At 42.4% G+C, this 16,435-nt stretch overlaps 1 protein-coding gene across 1 annotated transcript in view; it reads right to left on the bottom strand.

Moving 5' to 3' along the window:
• Window positions 1-16,435, bottom strand: part of LOC141108753 (keratin, type I cytoskeletal 18-A-like) — a 49,692-nt gene that overhangs the window by 17,606 nt on the left and 15,651 nt on the right. Inside the window, exons 3-5 of the mRNA XM_073600661.1 lie at window positions 9,618-9,700; window positions 6,061-6,217; window positions 1,041-1,205 (exon numbers count right to left, since the gene is read on the bottom strand). Of these exons, the coding sequence (XP_073456762.1) occupies window positions 1,041-1,205; window positions 6,061-6,217; window positions 9,618-9,700 (405 nt within the window). The remainder of the gene's footprint in view (window positions 1-1,040; window positions 1,206-6,060; window positions 6,218-9,617; window positions 9,701-16,435) is intronic.

A 16,435-nucleotide genomic window follows, 5' to 3' on the forward strand; every position in this document is an offset into this window, starting at 1 on the left:
GCTTTCTTTCAACAATGGTTTTCTTCTTGCCACTCTTCCATAAAGGTCAGATTTGTGGAGAACACGACTAATAGTTGTCCTGTGGACAGATTCTCCCACCTGAGCTGTGGATCTCTGCAGCTCCTCCAGAGTTACCATGGGCCTCGTGGCTGCTTCTCTGATGAATGCTCTCCTTGCCCAGCCTGTCAGTTTAGGTGGATGGCCATGTCTTGGTAGGTTTCCAGTTGTGCCATACTCTTTCCATTTTTGGATGATGGATTGAACAGTTCTCTGTGAGATGTTCAACGCTTGGGATATTTTCTTTATAACCTAACCCTGCTTTAAACTTCTCCACAACTTTATCCCTGACCTGTCTGGTGTGTTCCTTGGCCTTCATGGTGCTGTTTGTTCGCTAAGGTTCTCTAACAAACCTCTGAGGGCTTCACAGAATAGCTGTATTTATACTGAGATTAAATTACACACAGGTGGACTCTATTTACTAATTCGACTTCTGAAGACAATTGGTTCCACTAGATTTTAGTTAGGGGTATCAGAGTAAAGGGGGCTGAATACAAATGCACCCCACACTTTTCACATATTTATTTGTAAAAAAATGTTGAAAACCATTTATCATTTTCCTTCCACTTCACAATTATGTGCCACTTTGTGTTGGTCTATCACATAAAATCCCAATAAAATACATTTACGTTTTTGGTTGTAACATGACAAAATGTGGAAAATTCCAAGGAGTATGAATACTTTTTCAAGGCACTGTATATTTTAATCTGGTTGTACATGGGAAATTGTGTCCTGTTCGCTCTTAGGTGGGACTTTTGGATTTAAAGTTTGAAAATGGTTCACAGGTTCACTTCAAAGAAAATTCACCATCGTCTATGCTGTATGTCTAACATCATTATTCAATGTTATTGGCTCAGCCTATAGTACAGTATCGGTAGAATAACGTTGTAGACATATTTACTTTAAAGAAGGTCCATCACCATTAAGTCCAACATCATTATCCAATGGTATTGCCTCAGGCTATAGTACTGTGTGGGTTGTACCTGTGTCTGGAATAGGGAATCTGCATCCTCCTTATTTTTTCTCATGATGTCTTCATATTGTGCGCGAACTTCCAACAATATGGTCTGCAAGTCAGGTCCCTGAGCAGCATCCACGGCCACATCTACCTTCGAACGTGCCATTGTCTCTTTGACAGCTGCAAGTTCCTGTATGAAAGATTGAATAAATGAATGCACGAAAATCCTAAATAAAATTGAATTATCATTTGGTCCTGCGTATGTTGCATTGTAATGAGTGGGGCTAAGACAAATATGAGGCATCTGAACATCATGAGCTTTGGAGAAAGGAACATCAAAAGTGGCCTCAGTAATTTTACAGAGACTGTAGGGAGCCTTAATATTGGAGCATTGGTTTATAAAGAGATTGAAACGATAGTTAACTATAACAGTGACATAAACTATTTCACCAATCCCTGTTTCCTGTAGCATCAACAAAAAGAGTGCCAGATGGTCATCTTAAAGTTCTGGTAATCTGGGGGGGCCCCAAGGGATTCCCCTTAATTTGTAGGGATATCCTCTAACTTCCTGTTTTGGCTATGGGACAGGAAGAAAGGGTAAACCTCCCCAATGGGATACGGATGGCAAAAAAATCACTCAGAGGGGTTTTAAAGCAGAGTTACAGCGAAAAAAAAATAAATAAAAGTCAGCAGCTACAAAAAGTGTAGCTGCTGACTTTTAATAATTAGACACTCACCTGTCCTATGGTCCAGCGATGCGGGCGTACGAAGCACCGCTCCTCTCCCCCTCCTCTCCACGGCGTCGGCATTCTTATGCCCCGTACACACGGTTGGACTTTGTTCAGACATTCCGGCAACAAAATCCTAGGATTTTTTCCGACGGATGTTGGCTCAAACTTGTCTTGCATACACACTGTCACACAAAGTTGTCGGAAAATCCGATCGTTCTAAACGCAGTGACGTAAAACACGTACGTCGGGACTATAAACGGGGCAGTGGCCAATAGCTTTCATCTCTTTATTTATTCTGAGCATGCGTGGCACTTTGTCCGTCGGATTTGTGTACACACGATCGGAATTTCCGACAACGGATTTTGTTGTCGGAAAATTTTACATCCTGCTCTCAAACTTTGTGTGTCGGAAAATCCGATGGAAAATGTGTGATGGAGCCCACACACGGTCGGAATTTCCGACAACAAGGTCCTATCACACATTTTCCGTCGGAAAATCCGACCGTGTGTACGGGGCATTACTGTGGGCGACCGGCTGTGGCTTTACAGCTGGGCAGGCACTGCGCATGCGCAAGCCATGCTTTTGGGACCTGTGATGTGTCCCAGAAGATTGCAGGGAGGGAGGGGGGAGATGTGAACTTCCTTCCGGCGCCGCAGAGCCTTGGGAGGAAGTGGGAGCCAGATGCCTTTAAAAAGAGGGTATACGCCCCCCCCCCCCCCCAAAAAAAATGACATGCCAAATGTGGCATGTCAGGGCGTCACTGTCACTTAAAACGGAAGTTCCATTTTTAGGTGGAACTCCGCTTTAATCCTTCCTTACACTTTCTAAGAAAAAATAAAAGTTTCGCCTAGAGTTCTACTTGAAGAGTTCATAATCATTTATTGCTGATAGAACTGAGACAAATAGAAGGTAAAAGGTAGCCAACATGTTTCGGGGGACAACCAATCCCCCTTCATTAGGGTTTGGATGAACAATGACAAAAAAACCTCCTAAAGGACTGTAATCTAAAAAAAACTGCATGAGTGTTTTAAAATGAGTCCCTCCTTGACATAGAACACTTTGGGGGAGTTTTTTTTAGCGAGAGTCCTATATGACGTTTTTAAACTAGTCCTATAGGAGGTTTTGTCGTTGCTCTTTCAAGCCTCGACGAAGGGACCACCAAAACACGATGGATACTTATTATATTTTGTTTTCCTCAATAGTGTGAGTGATAACAGAATTTAGACTCCTAAGACGACTGTTTGGAGTTTTTTTTTTGGTTGATTCCACCTGGATTTCCAGTCGAGGCCACAACCTTTTTTGAAGGCCCCCAGTAGAGCTGCTGAGGTTCAGTCATCAAGCCCAAGCTTTACTCTTTGGACAGGTTAAAGTTCTGAGTCCAGCACCTCACACCCACTGTTTCTTGGGCTGTCTCCTGTAGCATATAGCCAATCTCCATCCAATTCTATAGTATTTCTAAAGTTACTGGTTATCTCCTATAACATGTCTCCAGCCTCTAACCATCTGCTGTTCAGTTGACCGTTTTCTGCAGGATTACTAACTGAATATTATGTGTTGTCCTTTGATGACTTGAAGGGTTATACTATTGAGTACATTGCTGTAGTGCAGCCATTTTCAACCAGGGTTCTATGGAACCCCAAGGTTCCTCAAGAGGTTGCTAGGGGCTCCTTGGGATTTGGCTGATTGACCTCCCATTTGATAGTGCTTGAAAATTTGTGGGGGCCAACAATACTTGGTAGAGGCAGCATGAAGACATCAGTGAATTTTTTAGGTGTCTGTAAGGGTGGCATTCTGACCACCATTGAAAGGAAAGCTTTCTTCCTAATGATCACCAATGTAAGAGGCATTTTCTGACTTACCCCCATTGAACTGTGTTTTGCAGGGCTTCCCTGAGACCTGAACATTATTTTAGGGGTTCCACTGATATACAAAGGTAGGAAAAGGCTGCTGTAGACAATTTGCAGTTACACTAGGACAGGGGCTGATGCCAATGGACTAACATTGTCTGTACAGCTCTGTAGGACATATGTTTATATGATTTTTGCCTGTAATGTTTGTCTTGGCTTTCTTTGCTTCTTTCAATTTTATTTGACAAGCCAAAACCTACTAGTGGCTTCAATGCCTTCCACTCAGGTTTGCTCTAGTGTGTGTATATGTGACTGCATTAATATATTAGGGACATTAGGCCATAGGCGTCACAGGATATGTGCTGTGTATCTTGACCTCCCAGGCATGCTGCCTGGGGAGGACTTCTGCAAGGAGAATGGCCTGGGTCTATAAGTTTATGCTGTACCTCTGGAAGGTGGCTCCAGGTGGCGAGGAGTAGAAAGATGGCTGCCAGTTATGAGCACTCTGCAGAGGAAATTTCACAGAGGTGAGAGTCCTGGAGAGCTGGGTATAAGCTGCTATCTGTAGACCCTACAGGAAATCTGAACTGCTTACTTTGCAATCAAGTATTGCACAATTAAATGTTGCCAGTCGTGGTTTAAAGGAAGACCATACTAGCCTGTCAGAGAGACTGAAGTAATTTTTTCCTCCAATTGTGCTTGCACATGGAAGGAACCTTTTTGAAACTGATGGGTATCCTGTATTGCTTAACCCTTGCTCCCCCAAAGCTATCCAAATAAGAGAGTCCTTATCAAGCAAATATGGACACAGTTAAGGTCCATTTATTGGTAGCTAGTGATTGGTCGGTCAACACTTTGGGGCAAGTGTGGAACTGTTCACTCTAGACAGGCTAGGAGGGCCCGGTATTCACATAGGTCCCTTCAGGGGTCTCACTACGTCTATATGTTCAGCAACAAATTCAGAACATGAAAATGATTGAAAATCTGCCTGATCAGTGTTGTTTCCTTTAGACAAGGGCAAAAATGTTTTACTGCTAGTGAGTCAGAATGTAACATCACTCAACCCAAGTGAAAAAAAATCATCAGATCATCTAATAATTCTGTTGTTTATAGGCCCTCTTGACTTTCAAGGCCTAAAAACATTCAATAGAACCATGACGGTCAAGGCAGGTAAATGAGGTTCTTCACTGGTCATCATAAGGCCACTCTGACTGTCCGCTGATGGCCATGTCTGAGGTGGACAGATTTGGCCAAATCTGTTTCAGAATAAGTATGCACCCAGTTCTGAGTTTGGCTGACTCAACCTGCATATAGGCTTTAGGCTTCTTGGACTCAAGCCGAGTGAAAAAAATATGCAGATTATCTATTAATTTTGTTGGGTATGGACCCCCCTGACTTTCAATGCCTATGGATATACCATACAACCAAGATGGTCAAGGCAGTTGAATGAGGTTCTTCACTGGTCATCATATGGCCACTCTGACTGTCCGCTGATGGCCATGTCTGGGGTGGACAGATTTAACCAAATCTGTTTCAGAATAAGTATGCACCCAGTTCTGAGTTTGGCTGACTCAACCTGCATATAGGCTTTAGGCTTCTTGGACTCAACCCCAGTGAAAAAACCAGCAGATTATCTAATAATTTTGTTGTATATGAACCACCCTGACTTTCAAGGCCTATAGATAAACCATACAACCAAGGTGGTCAAGGCAGTTAAATGAGGTTCTTCACTGGTCATCATATGGCCACTCTGACTGTCCGTTGAAGGCCATGTCTGGGGTATACAGATTTGACCCAGTCTGTTTCAGAATAAGCATGCACCCAGTTCTGAATTTGGCTGACTTAACCTGCATGAGTTTGGCTGACTCAACCTGCATATAGCCTTTAAGCTTCTTGGACTTAACCCAAGTGAAAAAATAAGAAGATTATTTAATAATTTTGTTGGGTATAGGCCCCCCTGACTTTTTAAGGTCTATAGATATACCCTGCAGCCGAGATGGTCAAGGCAGTTAAATTAGAATCTTCATTGGTCATCATATGGCCACTCCAACTGTCCACTGATAGCATATCTGGGGTGACCAGATTTAGCCCAATCTGTTAGCTTAGTAAGCCTACACCCAGTTCTGGGTCTTGTTGGGTCTTGTTGGGTCTTGTTGACTAAACCTACATATAGCTTCTTGGACCAAACCCTTTAAAAAACTAAACCGTCTGGCTCTTGTATAAACAGAAAGAGAATGTCGGCCAACAATTGGCACACTACTAAATTACCTGGAAAAGAAAACATGTCTTTTGAACAAATATATGAATTATTATTATAATTGAATTCTTTATCAAGAAAATCCAACATTTTAGCTTTCAAGTCTTTCCTGATTCACGCCTCAGAAATATTTTGTAGGGAGGTTCTATAGCGAGGTTAATGATTGAGGGAGGTAATGTACTGTATTAAAAAGTTACTTATTAATAGTACCTGCTCATGGTCAGCCTTTAAGGTCAACAGCTCGTTCTGTAGACTGTCGAGATCGGCTCTCAGGCTTTCATTGAGGGCTTCATTCATTTCCTTAGCTTTCCGTAAGGCATTGGCGTCCTTTTCCACAGACTGGCGCAGCGCAGATTCCGTGTTAAACCTTATGAGATAACAACAGTCTCATTCACTGGGCAGGTAACAATGCATAACAGTGCAGATTATGCTTACTTCAAGGCATACCTCTTGGGATTAAGTGGAATTTACCTTAATAAAGCAAGTCTACTTACTTTATTGCTTGTTTGGCTTGATGTGGCTAAACACGACGCTTCCATTAAAAGAAGCTTAGCTTGATCTTTTATCGAAGAAAGGAATTTTATTTATTCATTTGTAGAGGTTTTCGTGTATTTTCTAAAGGTAACGTTAAAACCCTGCTCCTTTACTATTAAGGGAAATCTGTACGAAAAGTAATAACAGAGCTGTCCATGGGTAGTCTCATTCTGACCATTGCTACTCAGACCAGGGGTCTCCAAAATTTCTAAACAAAGGGCCAGTTTACTGTCCTTTGGATTTTAGGGGGGGCAGAGTTTTGGGACTAGAAAATGTCCTGGTATTAGTGGGAGATGGAATAGTGCACCATCATTGGTGTCAGTGGGAGGAACAATGCCCCATCATTGGTGTCAGTGGGAGGCATAGTGTCCCATAATTGGTATCAGTGGGGGGAATAGCGTCCCATCATTGGTATCAGTGGGAGGAATAGTGCCCCATCATTGGTGTCAGTGGGAGGTATAATGTTCCATAATTGGTATCAGTGGGAAGACTAGTGCCCCATCATCGGTTTCAGTGGAAGGAACAGTGCCTTATCATTGGTTAGGAATAGTGTCCCATCATTGGTGTCAGTGGGAGCAATAGTTCCCCCGTAATTGGTATTAGTAGGAAGAATAGAGCCCCGTTGTTGGTATCAGTGGGAGGTATAGTGCCCCATTATTGTGTCAGTGGGAGGAATAATGCCCCATCATTGGTATCAGTGGGAGGAATAGTGCCCCATCATTGGTGTTACTGGGGAGAATAGTGACCCGTTTTGGTGTCAGTAGAAGGAATAGTGCCCCATCATTGGTATCAGCGGGAGGAATAGTGCCCCATCATTGGTGTCAGTGGGAGGAATAGTGCCCAATCATTGGTATCAGTAGGAGGAATAGTGCCCAATCAATGGTATCAGTCGGAGGAATAGTGCCCCATCATATGTATTAGTGGGAGGAATAGTGCCCCATCATTAGTATCAATTGAAGAATAGTGCCCCATCATCGGTGTCAGTGGAAGGAACAGTGCCCCATTATTGGTATCAGTGGAAGGAACAGTGCCTTATCATTGGTACCAGTGGGAGGAATAGTGCCCCATCACTGGAATCAGTGGGAGGAATAGTGCCCCATCATTGGTGTCAGTGGGTAGAATAGTGCCCTGTTGCTGATGTCAGTATAATAATAGTGCCCCAAGGGCTGGATAAAAGCAAGCAAAGGGCCACAAAGGTCCCCAGTGGAGACCACTGACTAAGAAAGTAGCCAGGGAAGTGTGAAAAATCTGAACTGCATCATTGTTGAGGTCAATAACTCCATGGGTAGTGAAGCTGGGCCTGGAACCTGTACCTTAAGAAGTTGTCATTTATGTCTTGACAGGAATCTGTGACCACACTATGGACAGGCAGCGAATGAGCATTAGCACAAGTCCACACTGACCTCTGTAGCTTCAGGCAAAGTGGAGCAATTCATCCTCAGATTTCACATCATAAGCACTGAAGTCATTCTCTAAGCAGCTCAGCTCACCCTGTTCCAGATCATTGGCCCTCCCTAAGGCCATGCTCTGCGATTAGAAGGGTGGAAGTCTTGGGGGAATGACTTAAAGGACATGAGTGCTTATGCTGTGAATGTTGGAAGATGAATTACTCCACAGCGCCTGCAGCTACTGCTGTTTCAAAGCTCATTTACTGCTTGTTAAGTAAATGTACATTGTGAAATGTCCATGCTTTGGCCACCGTTACACTTTAACCCTCGAATTCTGCACATCAAACTATTTCCATTTCCATACAAATTTAATACCCATGCAGGGAGATAAAAGGAAACCAACGTGTTTTGGGGGCCAATGCATCCAAATTTTATTGTTCTTTTTTTTTTAACATAGAACATTTTTCAGAATTTATTTTTTAATAATTAGTAGGGCCCTGGTTCTTCTTTCCTGTGACAGCCTGTGACAGCTGAGGGGAAATTGACAAAGGATCATAAGATTTAGACAGTCATAATAATCCGACAGGGGTTCTAATTCTTCCCTATCTTAATAAAAAATAGCTATTTTGTTGTTTTCTGTGTCGCTTTTAGAGATGTTTCCCATCACCTTTCCTGTCTCGACAGGAAGCAAGGTAAAATCTCTCCAAAAGGTCTGCAGTAAAAGGTTGACGGGGTCCTATCCCTTCCCAACTCAACTACAAAACTAAGAAAAATGTTTTGGCTAAATCTGAACACGCTTTCAGTCAAACCATGGCCAGCCAAATATATTTACATTTTCTCAACAAGCAGAATATAAGCTTTAAAATAAAGCCACATGGACCTCTGTAGCTAAATTCACTGTGCAGCAATTCATCCTTGAAGTTCACAGCACTATAGTTGTTCAAGTTGGGATTTTTCCCTCCTGTTCACCCACTGTTTTACATAAGGGATTAAAGGGCTGACCTAGCCTAATCTGTCCTAACCACCCACTTCACAGATGCATACTTACCTATGATTAAGCACGCTTTGAGGTGAAATGCGTAGGTAGCGGTATCTATAGTGGACATTAGTAAGATTTTGAACTAACGTTTTTACTGTGGTGATGTTATCAGAGTATGGCCTATCAGTTCTTATATTTTTCAGTGCATGGTGAGGGGATGTGAGTAGGCACCTGGCGTTTGGTCTCGGTACTGCAGTGAGGGCATGCGCACTTGGGAGCAGTATTTTCTCAGACCTTCTACTACCTTGATCTGGTACCACAAGTCTTTACTGTCCTGGCCGCACCTGCGCATTACAGCCCCATAAACTTCTATAGAGCTTTGTCCTGAGCCCAAAGTTGTTCAGAGATGGTCCCCTACCTGCTATTATATTCTGGCCCCGGAGGCTGTCAAAATACCTGAACAGTGGCTGCATCTGGTTGGTTACAGTCACTGTCCAGCTGGCAATTTTCCACCGGCTCCTCCGACAAAAGTTGTCTGAAAAATTGACTTGTTCCGAGACATTTGGTGCCAACATGTCCACCCATGGCTCAAACTTCAGTTGATTCAGCAGGGACCAGGAAAATTTCGAGCCATTTATGGCAGTATTTGCAGTGTTTGATGATGGCAATTAAATATTTTCCTGTTCCTTTGGGGTTTTTTTTGAGAATAGAAAAGTGTACTGGACCAACTGTTAAACAATGAGGGACTTACAAGAAGGAGATGTCTTAATTTTTCTTTTTTTTTTCCTTTGTTTCATTTTACATTAGGCTTATATGACTGTAATCCATTAAAAATATGTATTGATTATACCCCCTCTGATACTCACTTTTCCTGGAAGTCATCTATGGCCAGTTTGGTGTTGTCAATACCCAGCAGTAGCCGCGTGTTTTCAAGTATCGAATCTGCAATCTAGAACATCAATGGAGATATGTCATGACAAACAAGTAATGTAGAAATGTTTTGTAGTTTTCCACTTTCTCTTAGTGAATACAATCTGGATAGGACTTTGCAGATAAAGTTCTTTTAACCGTACAAGTCTATATGAGCAACTAGACCAGCCTTTCTCAACCAGGGTTCCATATATCCCTAGGGTTCCTCTAGAGCAGGGTTTCTCAACCAGGTTTGCATGGATCTCTATGGTTACTCTAGAGAAGGGTTTCTCAACCAGGGCTCTATGGATCCCTAGGGTTCCTCTAGAGCAGGGTTTCTCAACCAGGGTTCCTTTATAGAAGGGTTTGTTAACCAGGGTTGCTTGGATACCTAGGTTTCCTCTAGAGAAGGGTTTCTCAACCAGGGTTTCATGGCTCCCTAGGGTTCCTCTAGAGCAGGGTTTCTCAACCAGGCTTGCATGGATCTCTAGGATTCCTCTAGAGAAGGGTTTCTCAACCAGGGTTCCATAGATTCCTATGGTTCCTCTAGAGCAGGGTTTCTCAACCAGGGTTCCTCTAGAGAAGGGTTTCTTAACCAGGGTTCCATTGATCCCTAGGGTTCCTCTAGAGCAGGGTTTCTCAATCAGGGTTGCATGGATACCCAGTGTTCCTCTAGAGAAGGGTTTCTCAACCAGGGTTGCATGGATCCCTATAGTTCCTCTAGAGAAGGGTTTCTCAACCAGGGCTCTATGGATCCCTAGGGTTCCTCTAGAGAAGGGTTTCTCAACCAGGGTTCCGTAGATTCCTAGGGTTCCTCTAGAGCAGGGTTACTCAACTAGGGTTCCTCTAGAGAAGGGTTTCTTAACCAGGGTTCCATTGATCCCTAGGGTTCCTCTAGAGCAGGGTTTCTCAATCAGGGTTGCGTGGCTACCCAGTGTTCCTCTAGAGAAGGGTTTCTCAACCAGGGTTGCATGGAACCCTATGGTTCCTCTAGAGAAGGGTTTCTCAACCAGGGCTCTATGGATCCCTAGGGTTCCTCTAGAGCAGGGTTTCTCAACCAGGGATCCTCTATAGAAGGGTTTCTTAACCAGGGTTGCTTGGATACCTAGGGTTCCTCTAGAGAAGGGTTTCTCAACCAGGGTTGCATGGATTCCTAGGGTTCCTCTAGAGCAGGGTTTCTCAACCAGGGTTGCATGCATCCCTAGGGTTCCTCTAGAGCAGGGTTTCTATTTTAGAAAATATATCATGTTTGGGGGGTTTTACTCATCTTCAGGCCTAAAATGTGTGCAAAATAGTGCAAAAACAGCACTGGTAGCGAACAGGTTAAGCCTTCATTAGTCCTTTCAAGATGGTTAAGATTGTTTGTTCATTCCTGTCTGCCCTCTGATGGATTTTGTTAAACTGAAGTAACCATGATACAGCAAATTACAGTCTACTGTGGTTATTCATGGGTCATAACCTCTTTCTTGTATTACTATTATACTATTATCATGGCAGGCTTTGTTCCTTTTGTAAAGAAAAAATAAAGCCTTGGGTTTACTTGAAGCACAGGCTGCATGCCAATCACTGTATTATGTAATATTTTAGTCTATTTGATTTAATGCCATGCCACTTTCTAGGAATTCTCATCTTTTATAGCAAGTGACTGTCTTCTCACCTTAGTCGATGACTGCTGGGTCATTCCATTTGTAAAAAATACCCCAACAAAATAATAAAACATTTTTGGGTAGGAATATTTATAATGCTCAGTACACATGGTTAAAGTCATCTTTAACCATGTGTACTGATTGTTTTCTCACCTTAGTCAAGGACTGTTGGGTCATTCCATAACATAAAAAAAGCAATATAGCAAGTGACTTTTAATTTACCTTAGTCAAAAATTAATAGGGCATTCTATTAAAAAAAAAAAGAAAAAGGGTGAAGGCTTCAAAGTGTCGTCTTTGGATAATATTAGGTAGGAATACTCATAGTGCTTGGTACACATGGTTAAAGTCATCTTTTATAGCAAGAGACTGCTGGTTTTCTGACCTTAGTCAAGTATTGCTAGGTCTTTCTATTTGTGCAGGTCAGTCAAGTTCCTCCACCCCAAACTCCCTCATCCATGTCTTTATGGACCTTGCTTTGTGCACTGGTGCGCAGTCATGTTGGAACAGGAAGGGGACATCCACAAACTGTTCCCACAAAGTTGGGAGCATGAAATTGTCCAAAATGTCTTGGTATTCTGAGGCCTTAAAAGTTCCCATCACTCGAACAAAGGTGCCAAGTCCAACCCCTGAAAAAACAACCCTGCACCATAATCCCCCCTCCACCAAATGATTTGGACCAGTGCACAAAGCAAGGTCCATGAAGACATGGATGAGCGAGTTTGGGGTGGAGGAACTTGACTGACTTGAACAGAGTCTTGACCTCAACCCGATAGAACACCCTTGGGATGAATTGGAGCGGAGACTGTGAGCCAGGCTTTCTTGACGAACCTCCGTGGCTGACCTCACAAATGCTCTTCTGGAAGAATGGTCAAACATTCCTATAGACACGCTCCTAAACCTTGTGGACGGCCTTCCCAGAAGAGTTGAAGCTTTTATAGCTGCAAAGGGTGGGGCCAACTCAATATTGAACCCTATGGACCAAGACTGGGATGCCATTAAAGTTCTTGTGCGTGTAAAGGCAGGCGTCACAATACTTTTGACAAAACTGTGTATATATAGTAACAAAAAAAAAAAAACACCAAAAAAAGTGAAACCTTTTAAAGCATTACCCATAATGCTCTGTACACGTGGTTAAAATCTTTTGTAGCAAGCATCTGTTTGTCTTTTTTCCCCTGATCAATGAGTGAAAGGGCTTTCCATTAGTAAAATAGATAAATAAATACAAAATAAAAAAAAAAAAAATAAATAAAAACAAAGAAGGTAAAGGCTTTGAAAGTGTTGCCTATGTTTCGTCACATATGGCGACCCATCACATTTGGCTACGCGCTGGAGTGCGCATGCTTGACGCCGCCATATGCGTTCCAACACTTTTAAAACTTTACGTTTTAAAAGTGTTCAAAGTGACAAAAACACTTTTGACACTTTTTATTTTTATTTTTTTTAAACCCTTTTAAAAAAGTGTTAAAAGTGACAAAAGTTTTATAAGTGTTGGAACGCATATGGCGGCCGCGCGCATGCGCACTCCAGCGGATAGCCAAATGTGATGGGTCGCCATATGTGACGAAACACCTATGGACAATTTTGGTTAAAGTCATCATTTATAGCAAGAAACTGCTGATTTTCTGACCTCAGTAAAAGATTGCTAGGTCTTTCTATTTGAAAAAAAATAAATAGATAAAATAAAGTAACAAATAAAAGAAAAGCCAATGACTGTTTATTTTCTCACATTAGTAAATGATTGCTAGGTCTTTCTATTTGTAAAAGGGCTTTCCATTAGTAAAATAGATACATAAATGCAAAATAATAATAAAATACTAAAAAAAAAAAAAAACAAGAGAAGGTAAAAGCTTTTTAAGTGTTGCCTATGGACAATTTTTGGTTAAAGTCATCTTTTATAGCAAGAGACTGATTTTCTGACCTCAGTCAAGGATTGCTAGGTCTTTCTATTTGAAAAAAATAAAATAAAGTAACAAATAATAAAAAAAAAAAAAAAAAAAAGGCGAAGACCGTTTATTTTCTCACATTAGTAAATGATTGCTAGGGTCTTTCTATTTGTTAAAAAAAAAAAAAAAAAAAAACAAATAAACAAATTAATTAAAATTAAAAATGTTAAATAAAACAAAAAAAGGTGAAGCCTTTCATTGTCGTTTGAGTAGGAATATTCACAATGCTCTGTACACATGGTTCAAATCTTTTGTAGCAAGCGACTGTTTGTCTTTTTTTTCCCCCTGATCAATCAGTAATAGGTCTTTCCATTAGTAAATATAATTAATTAATTAATTAATTAATTAACAAATTAAAAAAAAAAAAAACACACCAGAAAATGTAGTCTTTGAAATTGTCTCCTAAGGACAAATTTAGGTAGGCAGACTTATAACGCTCAGTTAAAGTTTTTTTTTTTTTTTTTTTTTTATAGCAAGCAACTGTTTGTTTTCACACCTTAGTCAAGGACTAATAGGGCTTTTCATTATTTAAAAAAAAAAAAAAAAAAAAAAAGTTTCTGTTAAATATTTGCTTCCAGGCCTTGAGTATTGTTCCGTCAAATTGTTGGTTTCAAGGGAGATTTCGCGTGTTTAATGACGTAACCTGAGCTGAAATTCAGCTTTCTCAGGAGATGTCCTTCTGTCGAGATTGGAAGGACAAATATTGGCCAACTTTGTAGTAATATGGGAATGCAGAAGAACAAACGTAGAATAAAGTTGGCCACACACATTTTTTTATTTTTTTTTTTAATCTAACAGATTCCTCCTTCCAAGCCAAACAGCATGAATGGACGAATCTACCACTATTGTGTTCTACCTGCATCTGATTGGCCAACGATTCCCTTTCCCCCTTGCAGGTTTTAATTAAAGAATTTCGGGAAGGGCGCCAACAGGGCCACCCATGGAGGGGATTTAGGCTCTTCCGTCAACCCATTCAACACCAGCACTTCCGGGATTGGTAGGGACGTGATGATGTCAGCACACAGCTCCGCCCTACGCGTTTACGTCTTTAGTCAACCCAGAAGAGGAGCTGATCTGGTTCGTCGAGCCATGAGATTGTGGGGGGCATCGCCAGAGAGGAGGTCAGTATTGCAGGGGAAATTGCCTTTTTTATTTTCAAAAATGGTGGCCAACTCATTGGCTTGGACTTTGACCCTTTCATGTCCTGTGGTTTTCTAAACCTTCCAAAATTTGGTTAGTAATTTCACACCAGAGCTTAAACAGGGGCCTAACATCATGCGGGGGGCATGATGTTAGACCCCTGTTTAAGCTCTGGTGTGAAATTACTAATCAAATTTTGGAAGGTTTAGAAGACCACAGGACATGAAAGGGTCAAAGTCAAAGGCCAATGAGTTGGCCACCATTTTTAAAAATAAAAAAGGCAATTTTCGCTGCAATACTGACCTCCCCACCACCACCACGACAGTGCTCAGGCCTGGTGATTGCCTGTTTAGGCCCAAGCACTTTCACATAGAGGAAGTCCCATACAGAGGTGCCCACTCCCATAAGCAAGGGCTCCAGCAGTTTGAGAACGTGGCTGGGTAAGTATACAGGTCTAGGATGGAGGACAATGTAAAGACACTATGGGAGCTATTTGTCTCATGAAACCACATGAACATTCATTCTGTGTGCATTGGGTCAAAAATCGAATGTTATTAAGCTATTTCCTCTCCAGGTAGAATGTGTGAATCAGGAAAATACCAAATTATGGTCACTAGGTGGAGCTGATCATAGGAAATACACCGTGATCACCATCTCCTTCTAGTGGCCATAATGCAGTATTCTCCCAAAACACTCTATTTCTAATGAATTACATTTTTTTTTATAAACACACCCTGATCACTGTGCTCTGAATGGGTCCTATTTAGTCATCTATGGTTAGTAAGGGACAGGGAGGGTCCTGCATGCCCCTCATTAATGAGTGGCCCCAGTAAATTCAGAGTTGTAACGTGTCACGACAGCCCGCTTTTCCCACCCTGAGTGCGTTCCGCCAGCTCAGCATTGGTTTGCAGCTCCCAGGTCAGGTTTCTAGGGTTGAACACTATTTTTGCTCCAGCGATTGTAGGAGTTGTTCCATATACTGCACATACAGCCTGTGTCAATAACTGGCCTCCTAGGTGGGGGTTCCGGTGTTACGTCCTCACCGTGTTTGCCTAGTGTGTTGGAGACACCTGCTTCTTCTGTTCACGGGAATGTTTGCTTTGTTTGCTAACAGATCTCCTCTACCACCTTGTCTACAAATATGGCCACTAGAGGTTCAATAAGCCAGAACATCGGCCTACAATGGAAATCAGTGCAAAATAGAGCCAGCAGCATGCCTAGGTCAATCACCGCCTAAGGTGGCCAGGTTTGCCGCCCCCAAGGACCATTCCAAAGCTAGTCCTGTTCCTGTGGCATCCCACCCACAATGCACTGGAAAATAAGCTTGTAGCAAGGACACCCACTGGCTTCTGAATATTTCTCGGTGGGGGGGGAGAGGAGAAACCCGGCCTCCTTGGGTGGCAATTATCTTAGGCACACACAATGTGACCATTCTCCAACCACCGCTAGTTGCTAGGAACTATTGATGCTGTCACCTGGCCACCACCTCCCTAGCAAACAACGCCGTGTGGCTGTACCTTACTATTTTATTATTATACAGGATTTACATAGCGCCAACAGTTTGCGCAGCGCTAACAAAATAAAGGCAGACATTACAGTTACAAAACAATTTGGTACAAGAGGAATCAGAGGGCCCTGCTCATTAGACGTTACAATCTAAAAAATATTGGTTGCTAGGATGCTGGCAGCTGGAGCGCACATGGGTTTCTAGGATGATGGCGGCTGAACACATTGTCATTGGTTACTAGGAAGCCTGCAGCTGGGCTGCACAGTGCCATTGGTTGCTAAGACGCAGATGGCTGGGCTGCACAGCATCATTGTTGGATAGGACACAGGTGTCTGAGCCACACAGCATCACTGGTTGCTAGGAACGCAGATGGCTGCGCTGCACAGCATCATTGGTTGCTAGGATGCAGGTGGCTGGGCTGCACAGCATCATTGGTTGCTAGGACGCAGTTGTCTGGGCTGCACAGCATCATTGGTTGCTAGGACGCAGGTGTCTGGGCCACACAGCATCATTGGTTGCTAGGACGCAGGTGTCTGGGC

The sequence above is a fragment of the Aquarana catesbeiana genome, linkage group LG09 (assembly GCF_042186555.1).
Source record: "Aquarana catesbeiana isolate 2022-GZ linkage group LG09, ASM4218655v1, whole genome shotgun sequence".
In the NCBI taxonomy this organism is placed as follows: domain Eukaryota; kingdom Metazoa; phylum Chordata; class Amphibia; order Anura; family Ranidae; genus Aquarana; species Aquarana catesbeiana.